Here is a 19117-nt window from a genome sequence, read left to right on the forward strand (position 1 = left end):
AACACAACTTAAAACTAAATGTGGTAAAATTACAGTGTTAACTCATAGACCTTGCTGCCATTTCACAAATCCACTTGAGTGGATGTCTGCACGGGGCGTCGTTCCAGGCCTTGAAGGGATTGCTTCTGGGATACACAGCTGCACAGTCCTCATTAAACTGATCATTAGGTTCTCCATCATTCCAGTACCTGTAGCAAGGGATAGGTTACTATGTAGATATATTATCTGCTTTCCCACTGTAAACAGTATGCATCTCTTTCCCATTACAAATCATTTATTACCTCTGCCAAGGAGGTTATGTTTTCGGTGCCGTTTGTTTGTTTGTCTGTTTGTTTGTCTGTTAGCAGGATTACGGAAAAACTACTGGGCCGATTTTCATGAAACTTCGTGGAAGGGTGTAGCATGGGCCAAGGAAGAACCCATTAAATTTTGGAGTGGATACGGATCCGGCTCACGAAATTTGCATATCATAGCAGACTGGACTATTGGCCTTGGCGGAGGTCTGCGCTCTCTGAGTGCCCTTCTAGTTATTATGTTATGTTTCCTTCAGTAATGGAGGGCCTGTAATACTGGCAGTTTTCTGATGTTTTTTCATCCACTCATCTCCTAGGTAGTCAATGAGTGTTCATCTCTCCATGGTGGTGGAGAAATTACCTCAGATACCATTTCAAAATCTTCCATAAATTCTTTGTGTCTTGTTGTTTGGATACAGTCATCCAGGAAGACATCGCTCTCATCAAGGACGAAGTAAATAATATGATGAGAGTGAACACTTAAAATCCTTTGTTTTTAATAGTAATTAGATTTTGCTAAACCCTCTTAGGGCATGATTGGATTAAATCCATTCCTGGAAATAAAATCCAGGACGATACCACCATTAAGTGGTATGACTAATGTGCAGGAAATTTCATTCCCACATAGTAGAAAAAACGAGTAATTCTTTGAAACTGTCACTGATAATGTGTCTTTATACATTTTAAATCCGCTTCCATGCCAGGAAAGACACAACACAGAACCATCAGAAACCTGCACTACAGCAGGACGTTATGGTGATGATTCCTACAGCCACAATGAATTGTCTGTTGCAGTGTGTACAGTATTTAGTGCTTACCCCTCGATCAGTGTTGTTCCATCCAGCCATTTCCAAGTCCCTTCCTCTTGCTCATCTCTCAGCCCAATCCAGAAGCCATTGTGGCCAGTGGGTCCTGAGAAGCCTTGACCATTTATCACTTGACTTATTGACAACTAACAAAACACAGAAATATAAACAGTTAAGTTGCTCTTTCAATCTTCAGGGTAAGTGACACTGACCTCTCCTCAGACAAATAAAATGTAATGAATAATAATAAAGATATGCACAAATTGGATTGCATGTATCGTACAGAAATATCAATTGAATGTTGACTATTCCTACCTGTTTCTCGCTGCTGTCTATGACTGCCAAGTCAGCTCCGTCCCTCTTGCACTTTTCTCTGGCCTCGTGCCAACCTTTGCGTGTGATAGTGTCAGACAAAGGTATGTAGTAACAAACTGAGTTCAGAAAAATCCATCCTGGTAAACAGTGTCTGCAGCCCTCCTCTGTTGCAAAAGGAAATTGAAACAGTGAATCACACAAACATACAGAAATACAATAATGTGGTATTGGTAGGATTATCATGAATATGCATTTAATAACTTTTCATAAGACATACAATCAGAGTGAAAAAAGACTCACTACTCATTGGGATGTGGGATTGCAATGCTGCATTTCTCTGCTGAATTTGGTCAATCTGCCCTTTATAGTCATTGCTTCTTCTCTTCTGGTGTTCAAGCTCCCACTTGGTTAGTTCCTGCTGACTGATCTCTCTTGCCAGCTGTTTCTTGGCCTCATCCACGGTTTGGATTGCAGTCTTGTAAGTATCTTGGAGTTTGGTCAGCTCATTGCTGATGTGTGTTATACCATATGGAAGGTGCCCACCTGTGAGTTTGCTATCTGTAAGTGGTGAAGACATACAATGTTACTGTAGCAATGTATTCACAGTTCCAGCACTGAGGAAGCTCTTGAACTTAATTTATGAATATTTACAGAATAAGTACAGTGCCCTTCAGAATTATTAGTAACCTAACAAAATTAGGCTAAATGCTCTGTTTATGATGAGCACAAAAATAATGGCACATATCCTGTGGTCAACATTTTTTATATATATATATATATATATATATATATATATATATATATATATATATATATGTATATATATTATGCAAAAGTTCACAAAATATGTATATAATTAAAAGATTTATTTTGAGAATTATTGATACACAGGCTCTTCATTTTTTTAGTTAATGCCCAAATACATTGTCTATCAATCATCTGACTCCATTTATCCTTTTAAGATGCCCTGCAGCATCTTGCATTTGAATGCATGAGTGCACTTTGACTTGGCTAGAGGTAAAGTTCTGTAATTTTGTACTCTGAGCAAATACATGTAAACAATGTATAGAAAATAATTTTGTAATTCATACATTTCTACCTTTTCATCAAATGTGCCAATAATTGCAAGGATCACTGTATGTCTTAGCACTGACTTACAATAGACTCCCAGGCCAATATCAACTGCTAACAGAAGAGCAGCAAGCAGCGCCAGACTCACTGCAGCCAGTCTGTAATGTCTCAAACTGGGTCCAGCTCTGACCATGGACATGGACACTAGACAGAGTGGTAATGGATCATCATTAAAGCTGGTAACTGCATCAAACTGTGTTAGCAATACAGTGTTATCAAAATAACCAATATCCAAGAGATATTTTACTATTGATGTTGTGCTAACCATGTAGTTAAGCTATACAGTGATTTTAAACAGTAGACTTATTAAATCCATGCAACAGTTTTAATAACTTATTATAGCAACCAACAAACATGCATATTAAGCATCGGTTATGGCATGGAAATTATCACTGTCATTATATTTTAACATATTTTGTCAGTACTATTTTAGAACCTGGTACTGATTTCAGAGAATTGGTCGAATAAAAACAACAAGTTCTTGTTTATGCAATCACATTTGAAAGTTTATTTTAACTTTTGACTCACTATACCTTGTTGCTGGTGTGGGTTAGAATCGAGAGGATGTTCATCTGCACTGAAATCCTCTTGATAAATCAATTTGTTATATACACCATCAAAACGGCTCTCTGAATTTTCTATGCTCTCCATTTTGACTGTTTAGATGAGAGCAGTCATATGAGAGTGAGATGATTTGTCAGGACTTTGCCCTGTGTCAACACTTGCAAAATGAACTTGCTGAAGAGAGGTTTGTGTGTGTGTGTGTGTGTGTGTGTGTGTGAGAGAGAGAGAGAGAGCATGTGCGCATGTACAAATATGTGTTACATTGCAGACAGCATTGTTGATGTCTCAACCACTGTGGTATGTTCTATGTTCTGCATACAGTTTGCAGTTGAAAAAACAAAAACAAACAAAAAATATGCGCTGTAAAAAAAAAACATCACAAAAATAAAAACTGGCAATGAGTTCCTGATGTGAGTAAGACATTTGAGTTGCTGTTTGAAATGATTTTGGGGTACTGACATTAGTTTTGGCTTTTACTGATTTATTTAATGGTATCTATACAGATTTATATAATAGTAATATGTACATGGTAAAGTACTGATATGGTAAAGAATATATTTATTATAGTGAATTGAATGACTTTTTATAGTTCATTTCATAATGTCAGATGTGGTTTTGGTATTCCAACCTTCCTTGCCATTTTGTAGTTTCAACTAACATTGACATGACAATAAAAAGAATAACATTTGATAAGATGTCAAAAAATCTCTAAGGTGGAGTTAATTGTGGTAAAATGTGGTAAAATTACAGTGTTAACTCAGAGTTTGCTGCCATTTCACAAATCCACTTGAGTGGATGTCTGCACGGGGCGTCGTTCCAGGCCTTGAAGGGGTTGATTCTGTGATACACAGCTGCACAGTCCTCATTATACTGATCATTAGGTTCTCCATCATTCCAGTACCTGTAGCAAGGGATAGGTTACTTTTTTGGACATTATCTGCTTTCCCACTGTAAACAGTATGCATTACAAATAATTTATTATCATGGACTTATAATGACAAAAGAGACGAGTGTAACATTTTTTTCTCAGTCATGCTGCAGCCAGTCCAATTGATGGCTACAACTGTAAAGTTTAAAATGAACCATCACTTGTGTGTGGTACAGGCAGGGGAGGCAACATGAAAATGAAACAACAAGCACAAAGAATACTGTTGGGCAGAGCAATGGGCCCCTTTATTGACAACCAAAACCAAAAACGAACAAAGGGAAATCTCAGGGGAGGAAAAAAAATGAGTCTTGAAGGAGAGGGGTCACAAAACCAAAATCTTCTTCAGAATCTTCAAACTCAAATAGTCTTGCCATACTATGCCCGAGGCTTTCAGCCTTTTCCAAACCCCTTCTCCCCCTGGGTGGTTTGTTGCTTCCCCTCTCCTAACTGACTGACCTTTTATATAGGCCAGGAACAATCAAGGTAGGTAATCAGCCCCAGGTGTGACTGTGGCAAGTAGAAGCCATCCACCACTACACCCCTGAACTCTCCCCTGGATGTGTCACATACCCTCCACCTCAACTCCGTACTGGAGGGTGGAGCGCTGGATGACCACAGGGCATCTTTCCTGGAGAGGGCATCTGCATTGCCATGGGCCATGCCTGACCTATGAACAACTGCTGTAAACTGCTGTGTGGGGGCTCACCTTGCAGCCAGCAGTGCCACCATTGCGCGAAGTAAGAATTGGGGGTATGACTAATGTGCAGGAAATGTAATTCCCACATAGTAGAAAAAACAAGTAATTCTTGAAAAGTATCACCAATGTGTCTTTATTTTAAATCCGCTTCCATGCCAGGAAAGACACAACACAGAACCATCAGAAACCTGCACTACAGCAGGACGTTATGGTGATGATTCCTACAGCCACAATGAATTGTCTGTTGCAGTGTGTACAGTATTTAGTGCTTACCCCTCGATCAGTGTTGTTCCATCCAGCCATTTCCAAGTCCCTTCCTCTTGCTCATCTCTCAGCCCAATCCAGAAGCCATTGTGGCCAATGGGTCCTGAGAAGCCTTGACCATTTATCACTTGACTTATTGACAACTAACAAAACACAGAAATATAAACAGTCAAGTTGCTCTTTCAGTCCTTAGAGTAAGTGACACTGACCTCTTCTCAGAGAAATAAAATGTAATGAATAATAATATATAATTGTATGTATCATACAGAAATATCAGTTGAATATTGACTATTCCTACCTGTTTCTCGCTGCTGTCTATGACTGCCAAGTCAGCTCCGTCCCTCTTGCACTTTTCTCTGGCCTCGTGCCAACCTTTGGGTGTGATAGTGTCAGACAAAGGTATGTAGTAACAAACTGAGTTCAGAAAAATCCATCCTGGTAAACAGTGTCTGCAGCCCTCCTCTGTTGCAAAAGGAAATTGAAACAGTGAATCACAAACATACAGAAATACAATAATGTGGTATTGGTAGGATTATCATGAATATGCATTTAATAACTTTTCATAAGACATACAATCAGAGTGAAAAAAGACTCACTACTCATTGGGATGTGGGATTGCAATGCTGCATTTCTCTGCTGAATTTGGTCAATCTGCCCTTTATAGTCATTGCTTCTTCTCTTCTGGTGTTCAAGCTCCCACTTGGTTAGTTCCTGCTGACTGATCTCTCTTGCCAGCTGTTTCTTGGCCTCATCCACGGTTTGGATTGCAGTCTTGTAAGTATCTTGGAGTTTGGTCAGCTCATTGCTGATGTGTGTTATACCATATGGAAGGTGCCCACCTGTGAGTTTGCTATCTGTAAGTGGTGAAGACATACAATGTTACTGTAGCAATGTATTCACAGTTCCAGCACTGAGGAAGCTCTTGAACTTAATTTATGAATATTTACAGAATAAGTACAGTGCCCTTCAGAATTATTAGTAACCTAACAAAATTAGGCTAAATGCTCTGTTTATGATGAGCACAAAAATAACAGCACGTATCCTGTGGTCAAAAAAAAAAAAAAAAAGTTTCTTGCATTTGAATGCATCAGTGCACTTGGCTAGAGGTAAAATTTGGTAATTTTGTATACTGAGCAAATACATTTAAGCAATGTATAGAAAATAATTTTGTAATTCATACAGTTCTACCTTTTCATCAAATGTGCCAATAATTGCAAGGATCACTGTATGTCTTAGCACTGACTTACAATAGACTCCCAGGCCAATATCAACTGCTAACAGAAGAGCAGCAAGCAGCGCCAGACTCACTGCAGCCAGTCTGTAATGTCTCAAAGTGGGTCCAGCTCTGACCATGGACATGGACACTAGACAGAGTGGTAATGGATCATCATTAAAGCTGGTAACTGCATCAAACTGTGTTAGCAATACAGTGTTATCAAAATAACCAATATCCAAGAGATATTTTACTATTGATGTTGTGCTAACCATGTAGTTAAGCTATACAGTGATTTTAAACAGTAGACTTATTAAATCCATGCAACAGTTTTAATAACTTATTATAGCAACCAACAAATATGCATAATAAGCATCGGTTATGGCATGGAAATTATCACTGTCATTATATTTTAACATATTTTGTCAGTACTATTTTAGAACCTGGTACAAATTTCAGAGAACTGGTCGGACAAAAACACCTTGTTTATTCAATCACATTTGAAAGTTTATTTTAACTTTTGACTCACTATACCTTGTTGCTGGTGTGGGTTAGAATCGAGAGGATGTTCATCTGCACTGAAATCCTCTTGACAAATCAATTTGTTATATACACCATCAAAACGGCTTTCTGAATTTTCTATGCTCTCCATTTTGACTGTTTAGATGAGAGCAGTCATATGAGAGTGAGATGATTTGTCAGGACTTTGCCCTGTGTCAACACTTGCAAAATGAACTTGCTGAAGAGAGGTTTGTGTGTGTGTGTGTGTGTGTGTGTGTTTGGGTGGGAGAGAGAGAGAGAGGGAGAGAGAGAGAGCATGTGCACATTTACAAATATGTGTGTTACGTTGCAAACAGCAAGTCAAATTCATGTGTTAAATATTTACAGAGGGTGAATGCAATTTCTATTCATTTTCTCATCCCTAGAAGAAATGATTTGTAATCTTTTTCAAGCTTTATGTATGAGATGTGGTTCTGAAGCGGCACTTTTGATTTCATCTCATCAAATGTGTTGATTTGTGGAAATATATGAAATAAATTTTCTTCTATATATTTTGTAGTGGTGAATCCACTGTGCTGTATAATCAACTCATCAGTCAGTATTTAGATTTAGATTGAATTTGAATGGCTTTTGTAAAGTTACAAATTGGAAGTCAATAGCCACAGAAAAAAGCTTACTGTGATCCTATAATCATTTTCTTGTCTCTAAATTATCAATAACTAAAATATAAATAGTTACAAGTTAGAAGCTGCAGAGCTTTAAAAGCATGAGAGAGTTATTCACTTTGGAGTTTCAGTGCAGAAAACAACAACAGTAACAGCATATAAGAATAATATCTATAATAAAATACATAATTAAATACTAATCATAATATGAGGAGTATAGTGTAATAGCTGTCAAGTAGACCACTCATAACCAAGATTACTGACCTAAATGTATAGTAGGATGATATCTTGTTAAATATTTTCATTGTTCATCTGGTATTTATTTTTAGCTATTGTATTTTAATGTATTATTACATCAGTGCATCCATACAATACAAAAATATATGCAGAATAAAATATTAACTTAACAGTCTATAAAAGTATTTTTTATTTTTTTTTTTACATTTTATGTATTCATTTCATTCTTCAGTAATGTTTGTTGTAGCTGCTAGCCCACCTGTTTCTCCCTACTATCTATGACTGCCAAGCCGGTGCCTTTCCTGCCTAGTTTTCTCTGGCTTCTTGCCATGATGTCTTTGTAACGTGTTTGAGGAAAGGAAGTAGTAGCACATTGAGCTGAGAAGGGTTCATGCTGTCAAACGGTGTTTACAGCTCTCCTCTGTTGGAAAATGACATGGAAACAGTTGAACAGTGTGGGTGACCGTGTTACTCACAAAAGTGGATGCTATTTTTCAATGCATTGCTATACTGGAAATAGAATCAGGATGGCATACCGCAAAGGAGAATATAATTCAATTTATAGAGAAGGTTCAGGAGTTTTTTTTCCCCTTCTTAGGACAGTGAAAGAGTGCTCACAATGGGATTTTTTGTCCTGAGAATTTGGCACTATACCTTCTAGTATTTGTTTGGAAAACTCAATTGGTAATGAAACCCATTCAGCCAACCCAACAGTTTGATTCTTAATTCTTACTGTTATGGACATAATTGTAATGTCATGATGATAAAATAAATGTATTCATTTCCTATTGATTTGCACTAGCATTGCTAACAAATGCTAACAGGAGGCCAAGTACAAACTGTTTATATTTCACTGAAAAGCAACACAAAGTTTGGTGTTTGATGTTAAGGCACTAGTGACACTGAAAACTCAGAGTGCGCAAACTTCTGTCAACTCTGAACAATTCTCCAACTTGCTGTTACACCCAAAGACATAATTCTTATCACTTCAACTTTAAGTCAAATTGATTTCTTGACCCTAAAATCTTATGATTTGGAATCAAACTTCTATCTCTGTTAGTTTCATAGTTATGGCTATGAAATGATAATCCTCTAATGGTGGAAATCCCAGATCCAGATCACCATCAAAATCTAGTCAGTAGTTCCTTGGCCCAAGGCCTATCTGTCCACCCAGTTATGTGGAAATCCATTTATTACATTTTTAATAAATAATTAAGTTTTGAGATATCCTGCTGACACACAGAGAAATTAACAGGGGTGAAAATATAACACATATGACAACTGACTTCCCCTTTTTCTTCAGTATAAAGATGTCATCTCATGTTGCATAGCCAACATAATATATTACGTTTTTTAAGTTGATGCTAATTGTATGCTCAGTTGTTCTGAGTGCTATTCCATTTTTCTGGCATTATTGCAGTATATTATTTTCTTACTAATGTGCTGACCTGTACCTGTACTTACAGCTATTATCCGTATCTGTTGTAGATAGTGGGAAACAGAAAGAAGAGACACCTGAGTATTGAGGGGAAGTTTGAACTGTTTGTTCTGGATGCAGGGATTATTTTCAAATATATATGAAAATATTAACAGTTCTGGGACCTAGTACGAGTATTGTGATGTTGATCCACTGGTCACCTTTGGTTTTAGTCCACATGGGAGAGTTATTTCAAATGTTCCTCCATGAGCTTCCATTTGCAGGCGATTCCTGCAGTCAGTGGCCATGGTGAACTTCCATTTGTTATGACTCCCACACCGTGTGTGTGTGTGTGTGTGTGTGTGTGTGTTTTCTGAGGCTTCTTCAGTAGAGTCAGGATGTGTTGTCCTACTATGGTGTTTTATTGGTATGTGGCCTTTTCATACCTCAGGTGGCAATCTTCTGCTAAAATGTGACAGGGAAGACAAGCATCAACTGCTGCAGAGCAACTATTGGATACTAACACTGCAGATTGTTCTGTCTGTTTCTTGTTCTTACATGTATACCAAGAGTGTGAACATTTGACAGTTGTCAAACATAACATGATATGGATCATCGACACCAATAACTTCTTGAGCAGGACTTGGTTTATTCTGAAAGATTCTGAGCAGGAGGACTTGATGCTGTCTCTCTACATACAATTACAATGATTTGCTGTCAAGCTGAAAAAGTAGCTGAAAAAACCTCAGCAACATGAGAGATATTTTTAAACTTATTTTATTTGTTTTATTAAGACAGTTATAACGTGTATTATACACAAACACAATTTAATTGTAATTTTTTTTACTCATTGGTTCCATCTCACATATCCAGTTATATCGATGGTGGTGGCATTTCCCATCATACCACGTCTTCTTGGGATCGCCCCTGGAGTAAATAGCAGCACAGTTCTCACCCTGGTCTCCATGGTTGTTAGGTTCGCCATCTATCCAGTACCTTGGATAAAACAAAGTCATTCAGACAAAAAGTGCAGTTTCACCATTTTGGTTTGTCGTCATGACATGGCACCGCATACTCTCATGTGGCTCATGTGGCAAATCTATAGGAATCATTAGTAATCCATAATCCATAGAGCATTAACAGTCTGTGAGATACTGCAGCTCTTACTGTGGCTCCAGCTGGGTCACATTGTTGATCCAAACCCAAGTCCCCTCTCTCTCGATGTCAGTGAGGCCGATCCAGAATCCATTCGCCCACCAAACTGCACTCGAACTCACTCTTGGGAAGTTGTCGGACATAAGTTGCTGTGCAAATATAGAAGTTGATATGTTAAAGGGGCCCTATTCTAGAGTTCAAATTTTCCTCTATTTAAATATATATATGATTAAAAATGTTTAATGTAGACATAGTTAAAATCAGATTTTGTTTTAGTGGTTAAAAGTTATTGCATTTTCAAAAAAATTCAGGCAGTTTAGGACAAACTCTCTTGTTCATCTTACTAAACAATTGCTGAAATCCAGTTCCAGTTTGTCACATTAGGAGGTTGACGTGAACATTTTTTCCCAGTCTGCAGTTTGTATTTATGGTAAATCTGATATGACTGCAGCGTCAGAGAACTTGAAAATTCTACTAAAATGACGCATATCTAATACTGCAATATACTCAAGTTTGAGGCCATGGATAATTGGAGAATCGGATGTAGGCAGGTCTCATTGCAGTGTGGGTGATATTGTGTTGAAAAGGACATGTTTGGGTGTTTTTGACAGTGGGATTGTATCAGAGAGAAGCGCTCCCTGCAAACTGAGAGATACAGTATGTAGCTGTACAGTAGAGTAATTGATGAAATTTTGATCAGAAACGATCAGCATGATGGCAAAAACTAGAACAATAAGTTGAAAATTAACCAGAATTCTCCTTTTAAACACTTCCAAGACGTAGCAACAAGATGTCATCCAGTTCTTTCACTTCTGATGACATGAACCTGGCATTATAAATACCTGTTCAACTGAACTAGATTTATTTGCAAAACACCATGAAAAGCATTATTCTTATCCTGAGCGATAGTATATTTGAAAATAAAATCATGAACACTGAATATCATGGGGCCTTTAAATCAGGTTTATATCAGGTTAATGTTAAAGCAATTGGGCCTTACAGGGCATTGCAATAAATGGTTGCAGCTGTGATTGGAGTGTTTCCTGACTAAATAACTAATAGGATCTTACTATTCCCATTTCAACTACAGCTTACCTGTTTTCAATTCACATAGGCTCACAATTCTTTACACCCTTTCCCTTCCTTTATCTTTCTCTTGTATTCGACCCACCTGCTCCTCCCAGTTATCGATCACAAGCAGGTTGGCTCCACGACTAACACAGTCCGCTCTGCTGTCTGGCCAGTTCTTTTTGACATTTAACTCAGATTGAGAAAAGAAATAACAGGATGAGTTAAGAAGAGTCCATCTTGGTAGGCAACGGCCACAGCTTCCCTCTGTTGCAACAGCAGAAAGGAAAAAGTAAAAGATTTCTTGTTACCTTGGGTGTATTTTAGTATTCTCTCTAAATTATCAGATTAAATACAGACTCTGCTCATGAACTATAGTATAATTCTGTCTCACCAAAGGCTGATTTATTGGACTGCAGTGCTGTCCTCTCTGCTTGAAGCGTCTCGATCTGGCTCTGAAGGCCGTCGTTGAGGGTCTTCTGATGCTCCACCTGCAGTTTGAGCTGCAGATGGCCGGTGAGCTCCATCTCCAACGCTTTCTGGGCCTCCTCTTTGGCTTTGATCAGATTGCTGTGGTTGCTTCGGAGATAGTTCAACTCAATGGCGAAGGGTTCTGCAGCTGAATGGGGAATCTGCAGGTAACCCTCACTGGCTTTGGCGCCTGAGGACACAAGAAACTCACCATCACAAAGAGAATGAGGAGCATCGGCTGTGTGAAGTCGAGCTTCATTTCTCAAGTCTATCTCACAACAGAGTCACTCCAAAAAAAGCATTCTGCCCTTTTTGAGTTTTTGCACATTTTTGTAGGCCTATTTGTTAGGCGTTTTCATGACTGAATTACATTCAAAGTGCTTTATTCTGTCAAAGGAAAATGTAGAAATTTATGTGAAAGTATAAAATTCAAATATGATTTCTCCATGGACATTGTAAAATCGGACAAGAAATGCTCACTGAATATACATTAACCTCAAGTTTTGACTCAGATACCATGAGTGAACCATTTCATACTGGCTGATTACTCCATGTTCACCATACACCCTAAAATCCTCTTAAAGTGTATTAAAGGGACCTAGTCTTGGATTTACTACAGAATTCAAACAATTCTGAAAATAAATTAGAAATCCGACATACAACCTAAAGATGACGTCTGAGTAACATAATATGAAATGTTTAACAAATTTTTGCTAGTGTGGCAATTTGGCTCAAATGAAACAGGGTGTTAATACTTTCAGAAACTAAACTGCTGCTATTTGAATTACATACTTCCACATAATCTTGTTTTGCATTGAATTTAGATTAAAAGTAACTGTAAAATGTGCAAAAAGCCAAGTGGGATATATATATTTTTTTACTGTAAAGTGTCAGTTGAGCAGTGTGATATACAAAAGTATTTCCAAAGAAGAGGGAAATGAAATGACCTTTTTTTTTTTTGTGAATAGTCATACTCACAGAAAATCCCAATAACAGCAGCACCTAACAGCAGAAAGGCGTTCAGCAGACCCAGACCCAGTACAACCAATCGGTAGTGTGGAAAACCAGACCCACCTCTCTCTGTGAGCACAGTCACTGAAAATATGTTGCATTTCATGTGAGTTCAAATCATCACAAACCATTCAAATAAACTAAAGAGCATATTACAGGGCGACTTTTTACCTCATGACATGCAAACTACAGAGATGTTCATGATAAATATAATTTTAAAGCCACAAACCTAGATTTTTTTGTGTACAAGTTTTAAAGCCCAGATTACATTTGAAGTAGATTTTAGCTACGCTTTTCATTCTTTTTTAACATTTGAATTATAACAACTCTAGTTTAAATTAATTACATTTATACAACAGCATTTACACAGGACCAGTTACAGGGAGAAAGAGAAAGAAAGAGAAAAGTTAAAGGAAAACTGGAGCAATAGAAGCAGGAAATATGTCAGACAATGTAGAAGATTTGATTTTGAAGTGGGTCATACCTTGTCCAAATGTTTGACGCTGCGAGTGAGATCCATCTTTGGTGAAACTATATTGAGAAAACTTTCCTTTAGATGTTATTTTCTGCCCATGTTCTGAACTCGACTGTGGAGTCTCCATTGCACTGTTGGCTGCAAGTTGTGCCCATTGATCTGTTTGCCTGCTCTTTCATATCCATGATAAGGCTGAGTGTGTGTGTGTGCGTGTGTGTGTGTGTGTCATCCACTTTATTAAAGGAGAACTTTAAGGAGAACAGAATGTTTTTGTGGTATTTGAGATGTAATGATATAAACAAATAGCCACACGCGCGGGCCAGCTGTGTTGTTGTTTTCACTTCTTTCCTAAAGCTTGTTGTCAAAGTTGGCCCGAGAAAAGGCGAATCGATGAAGCGAGTGAGTAAACGTTTTCAACTAGTAAACCTGCTACCTACCTCTTCACTTGTCATTGTGGGACATGTAACCTTCAGCGGGAGAAAAATCTGGCAAAGCGAGACTGGTAACCGGCAATATTTCTCCGTAGGTACGTTTATTTTAGCCATTAGCCTTTATGCACGGTTTGTCCTTAAGGGCTTCCGTCGCAGTAGCTTTGCTGTGTGTGTTTACAAAATGTATTGCAGTTTCTGTCACCCTCTAGTGGTCAGAAGAAATCGCTTAGTGTAGCTTTAAGTGTTGTAATTCACTTTCTTGGTGGTGCCACGTCCCCCCACACTTCCTTGTCTACTTCCTACATTTCCCAGAATGCCTTGCAACACCCCCCAGAGAACACCTGAGTTTGTTGCATTCCGTACAAAATATCGGCTATCGGTGACTTCAATCTAAAAATATCGGTATCTGCCTGTAAAAACCCATATTGCTTGAACCCTACTTTAGGATTCATGCAATGAATCAAAGAGCCACTGTTGTTTCCATACATTGTATTTATTTATTGGTGAGCAAAATAGCATATTAACAGAATAAATGGGATCTATTGCAGATTACCGGGTGCTGATTTTGTTTGAAATTACACATGATGTCTCTGATCTTGTTTTGACATTATGCATGACACTTCCTCATGGAGACTAAACCACAGCCTGGGAAATACCGCTATGAACTCCAGAGCTGTTGGGCTCCATTTCACATAACCATTCTCTTCTATGGCGTTCGCATTTTCCATCAAACCACGTCTTCCTGGGGCTGCCCCTGTTAAAAATTGCTGCACAGTCCTCACCCTCCAATCCATGGTCATTAGGCTCCCCATCTATCCAGTACCTAAAACAAAGATAACGTTATTTTTTCTTTATCTATTTACTGTCTCATAATAAATTGTTGGTAGTTATCAGATGGGAGGATCTGGATCTATCTGTCTTCAAGCAGTAGCAGAGGTCATTAACAGGGCACCAATGAAAAATCTGATTTGTCCGCTTCTCTTCACCACAGATGGTCTAAATGTGTGCCTTAGACAGGTTTTTATCTCTTTCTAACAGGATTATCCAATAGAGATTAAAACCTCCCTCTCTAAAGAATGAAAATATGCCTATTTCGCATGTGCATTGATGAATACTTAATCATACATGTATTCAGACAGCTGTTTACAGGGTTTATGATCATCCTTGGTGCAGCAGCTTTAATCAAAGCCTTTGATACTGATTATCGCAGCAAGTAACCCTTAAAGCTCTTACCCTCCATCCAGCTGAGTCACGTTATTTATCCATACCCAAGTCCTCTCTGTGTGAATATCCGTGAAGCCGATCCAGATTCCCTCATCTAAGTCCCACCACGGTTTACTGGAGGATGCCACTTTTGGTAAGTACTCAAACAGCATTTCCTAGGTAAACAGTAGGGGTGAAACAAGGACATAAATCCCTTACTTAAAGCTGCACTACGTAAGGCTTTAATGTAAAAACACACCCATCTTATCAGCCTGAATCACAAAGTGGGGCTGCAACAGTGAAGAGGGTCCCAAACTGATGTTACACCATAGTGATTCAATCTATACACAGTTCATGAAAGCTTCTACATTTGCTGTTCTAGTGTCGGTTAGGTCTTTCCCAGGAAAAATCTTTTTATGTGTCAGCCAGCAGCAACAGCGGTTTGTTCTTTACACAAACCTACTGGCAGATGCAAGTTATTAAAACTGCATTCAAGTGTGGTACTTTATTACTCTGTAAATGTACTTAGTTACTCTGGCCTCCTGGTAAGCATGCACAGAAACAAGAGGGAAAATTCAGCGACGATTTGTTTTGTGGTTACTGTCCTTTGAAAATGATGTTTCCCATTTTCTCATCAAGTTTCTATTCTCAAGTTTGTCAGGTTTCCTTGATAATTAACATTTTGCAGCCTGTACCATGCTCATGTCAGACTTTTTCCAAGCTGCTGGTACACATATAAACACAAAAAGCATCCCGTCTTCCCACCCTTTCCTCTGCTCCGAGTTTCACCTCCAGTAGATTGGACCCACCTGCTCCTCCCAGTTATCGATCACAACCAGGTCGGCTCCACGACTAATGCAGTCCGCTCTGCTGTCCGGCCAGTTCTTTTTGGGAATGAACGCAGACTTTGCATAGAAGTAGCATGATGAGTTCAAGAGAAACCATCCTGGCAGACAATGACCACAACTTGCCTCTGTCACAAAAAGACAATGAGGCAAAATCACAACAAGAAACACATCTTTTTAGGTTTCATGTGCTATTTGAATTTAATCCAAAAGTGTAGTGAGTGAAAAAACGATGCAGCGGTGTCTCACGCAGATCAGATGTGTTGGACTGCAGTGCTGTCCTCTCCGCTCGTAGCGTCTCGATCTGGCTCTGCAGGCCGTCGTTGAGGCTCTTCTGTAGCTCTATCTGCAGTTTGAGCTGCAGATGGCCGACTCTCTCGCTCTCTAACGCTCTCTGGGCTTCCTCCTGAGCTTTCATCGCCTCGCTCTGCATGGACTGAAGTTCCTTCAACTCACCCATGAGCTTTTGTTGGGAAACATATCCTTCACCGACTTTGCCACCTGTGACCAGAGATAAGTAGGCCAATATATGATTAAATGTACACTGTAGGTTCTAATCAGAAAGCAAGGTCTTGGTTGTTGATGATGCAGCTGTATTTCATCACTTCACATGATGTAAGTTATGTTACCGCAAGGGGAAATAGAGTTATGTATGTTATGTAGGCTGATAAATGTTGATAAATGTCCATAGCACTGTTGGGGCCACTCATGAATTGAATTGAAAATGCATGGTACATTCCAATAAAAAAGGAGGTTGAGGACCACTCATTTAGAGTTATGAGACACAGGCTAAAAATAATACACATAAAAAAATACTACAACATATATATATATACATATATATATACATATAAACATACACACAAATATACACACACATAAGTACATACATTCATACAGATACATTGATACACATATACATACATACACACATATTACACACACACAAACACAAAGAATATAAAACAATCTTAGTATTGCATTATAAAATTTAGACACTCATGAATGAACGTCTTCTGTTAAGGATGAGGTGGCAAGCTTTGGCACATTTGTTGATACAATATTTACCAGCTAAAACTACACACAATTTATTTAAATCATCGTACTCATTAAAATTTGCAACATGGTTTGAAAAAATAATTCAGAACGAATGTCTGTATAGAGTTCACAGTGTAAGAGTACATGGGCTTCTGATTCAATAGAAGCATTATTACACAGGGTACAGAACCGTCTATCGGCTAGGTGTTTGTGTGCCTACCAGTTTCTATAGCTAAAGGTGCAACTCCACATCTGAATTTAGCAAAGGCGCTTCTGTGCTGCCTTGATAAGATACTTTGTACATATGGCTCTGTATCAACAGCACTTTTAAATAGGCAATAAGTGTGCAGTTTGTTACCCTCAGGTTTATTTATTAACTGAAACCATTTCTGTTCATCACTCTCTGATACTGCAATGTCAAAATTCTTTAAGTCATTTCTTGAATAGACTCTATCTGTGCGGGCAAGGTGGGACATATGCAAGGAGCTAAAAAAAGTTCTCACAGTGTACATATCATTTTTTACATTAGTCAATTGGGAAGCCCACAGAAACACACGTTTACAGAGTCGACTATCAGGCATGCTACAAAGCCTCTGCCAATTCTTAAAAATACATGACCACTGGTGTTGCCATAGAGTTTTCCAACCCATATCACCCTGTATGGCAGCAGTTGGGGTGTATTTACCAACTCCTAAATTAAATCTGCATGCTTGGTTAAAGACAGCATTAACACAAGAGTAGCTTCTGTAACCCCAAACAGCAGCAGCATATGTCAGAATGGGTAAAACCAGAGATTCAAACAGTTTGGTAAAACATGTAAAAGGAAGGCCACCCATAGATTTACATTTGGCTACGATAGCACCCAGAGCTCTATTTGCATGCATTGCCAGATGCCTAACAGTTTTGTCAAAGTTTAGAAACTCTGTTAGGATCAGCCCCAAATATGTATACTCCTTAACGACTTCTAGTGGTGAAGGGCCACATGAAAAGTTAAGGGAGCTGATGGGTTCCTAAAATGCACCACCTTTGTTTTGTCAACATTTATGTTCAGTTTCCAATCCTGACACCAGCTATGGACAAGGTCTAACATCTCCTGTAATTTTTCTTCAGTCTCAGAAATTAAGACGATGTCATCTGCATATAAGAGGATGGATATTTTTTCCTTATCTATACAGACACCCTTACCTAAGGCTCTGATTGACATAGAAAGATCATTTATGTACATAAAAAACAGAATGGGGGATAAAATACAGCCTTGTTTTACTCCAATATCAACTGGGAACCAGTCTGTAAGACAGCCATTGAGGAGTGGAGTAGAGCTACAGTGGTTTTCTCTGAACAGTTGTACTCACAGTAAATCCCAATAACAACTGCAGCTATCAGTAGAATAGCGCTCAGCAGTCCTAGACACAGGAGAACCAGTGGATAGTGTGGAAAACTGGACCCAGCTCTGACTGTGAACGCAGATCCTAAACAAAGACACGTACAGTTTGGTGTGAAAAGTGGATTTCCAAAAGCACAAGGGTTTGAAACTATGTAGATGTAGATGTTCCTACCTTCATTTCCCGCGTCATGGTGGAATGTACGTCCACCTGTGCTGTGTTCGTCATTTGACAACATATCTGGATTTTCTTTTGCTCATCAGAATTTTACTCTGGAATCACGGGTGTTTACCAGGCCTTTTATCTGTTTAAAGGCTGCAATGTCAATATTACAAAATCGTGTGTGTGTGTGTGTGTGGAGGGAGAGGGCCATTACTCATTACCGTCTCTCTTCTAAGTGAGAATTTCTTCTGTAAGGATTAAGAATTTTAGCTGCTGTGTTTTTTTGTTGCGCGGCAGCTAACTGCTATAGGGTTTAAACCTTGTATGTCCCTGCTGGGCCTAATGAACTACATTTCTTACACTTGTGACAAGTAGGCACTAGAGAATGAGAAAGAATGGGAAGTCTGGTTCTCAAGGTTGGGTCTGGGGGCCTTTGGGGGCCCTTGAGAGGGCTGCAGGGGGTCCCAAAGGAGTACCCAAACCTTTTCATATCAAGGACCCCCAAATATACACTTTGTAACGCTGTACAATAACGTTTTATCCTCCTAAGGAATGATATCCGAGAATATTTTTGTCAATCGATATGCCTTTATACCCACATCAACAGCATATACTGTAGGTGACACTTATGAACAAAATAGTATCTATTATCTCATTATGCCTTCTTCTAGGAAGCGGGCGCCCCCGGCACCCCTTCAAGGACCCATGGTGGTCCCCGGACTCCACTTTGGGAACCACTGCCCTAGCAAAATTCACATTACATTCACCAGAGGTCAGCACAATGAGAATGTATGAAGATTATTTTGATGAGAGGTTTCACTCCCCACTGACAAAACAGACAGTTC

The 19117-nt window shown here is 38.8% G+C and overlaps 3 protein-coding genes across 3 annotated transcripts; all 3 read right to left on the minus strand.

Moving 5' to 3' along the window:
- Positions 1 to 37: 37 nt before the first annotated feature.
- LOC139930872 (uncharacterized) lies at positions 38 to 3196 on the minus strand. The gene is made up of 6 exons (XM_071924187.2): positions 3079 to 3196; positions 2573 to 2689; positions 1715 to 1972; positions 1415 to 1578; positions 1112 to 1245; positions 38 to 188 (listed from the first exon to the last, which is right to left on the minus strand). Exons 1-6 carry the CDS (start codon positions 3194 to 3196, stop codon positions 38 to 40), a joined length of 942 nt encoding a protein of 313 aa, XP_071780288.2.
- Positions 3197 to 3853: 657 nt separating this feature from the next.
- LOC139930848 (uncharacterized) lies at positions 3854 to 6863 on the minus strand. Its single transcript, XM_071924135.2, has 6 exons — positions 6746 to 6863; positions 6246 to 6362; positions 5595 to 5852; positions 5297 to 5460; positions 5008 to 5141; positions 3854 to 4010 (listed from the first exon to the last, which is right to left on the minus strand). Exons 1-6 carry the CDS (start codon positions 6861 to 6863, stop codon positions 3854 to 3856), a joined length of 948 nt encoding a protein of 315 aa, XP_071780236.2.
- Positions 6864 to 11619: 4756 nt separating this feature from the next.
- Positions 11620 to 18348, minus strand: LOC139930871 (uncharacterized). Its single transcript, XM_078289637.1, has 7 exons — positions 18285 to 18348; positions 18081 to 18197; positions 15940 to 16191; positions 15655 to 15818; positions 14876 to 15021; positions 14299 to 14465; positions 11620 to 11915 (listed from the first exon to the last, which is right to left on the minus strand). Exons 1-7 carry the CDS (start codon positions 18346 to 18348, stop codon positions 11620 to 11622), a joined length of 1206 nt encoding a protein of 401 aa, XP_078145763.1.
- Positions 18349 to 19117: the final 769 nt, after the last annotated feature.

The sequence above is a fragment of the Centroberyx gerrardi genome, chromosome 17, assembly GCF_048128805.1.
Source record: "Centroberyx gerrardi isolate f3 chromosome 17, fCenGer3.hap1.cur.20231027, whole genome shotgun sequence".
NCBI lineage: Eukaryota > Metazoa > Chordata > Actinopteri > Beryciformes > Berycidae > Centroberyx > Centroberyx gerrardi.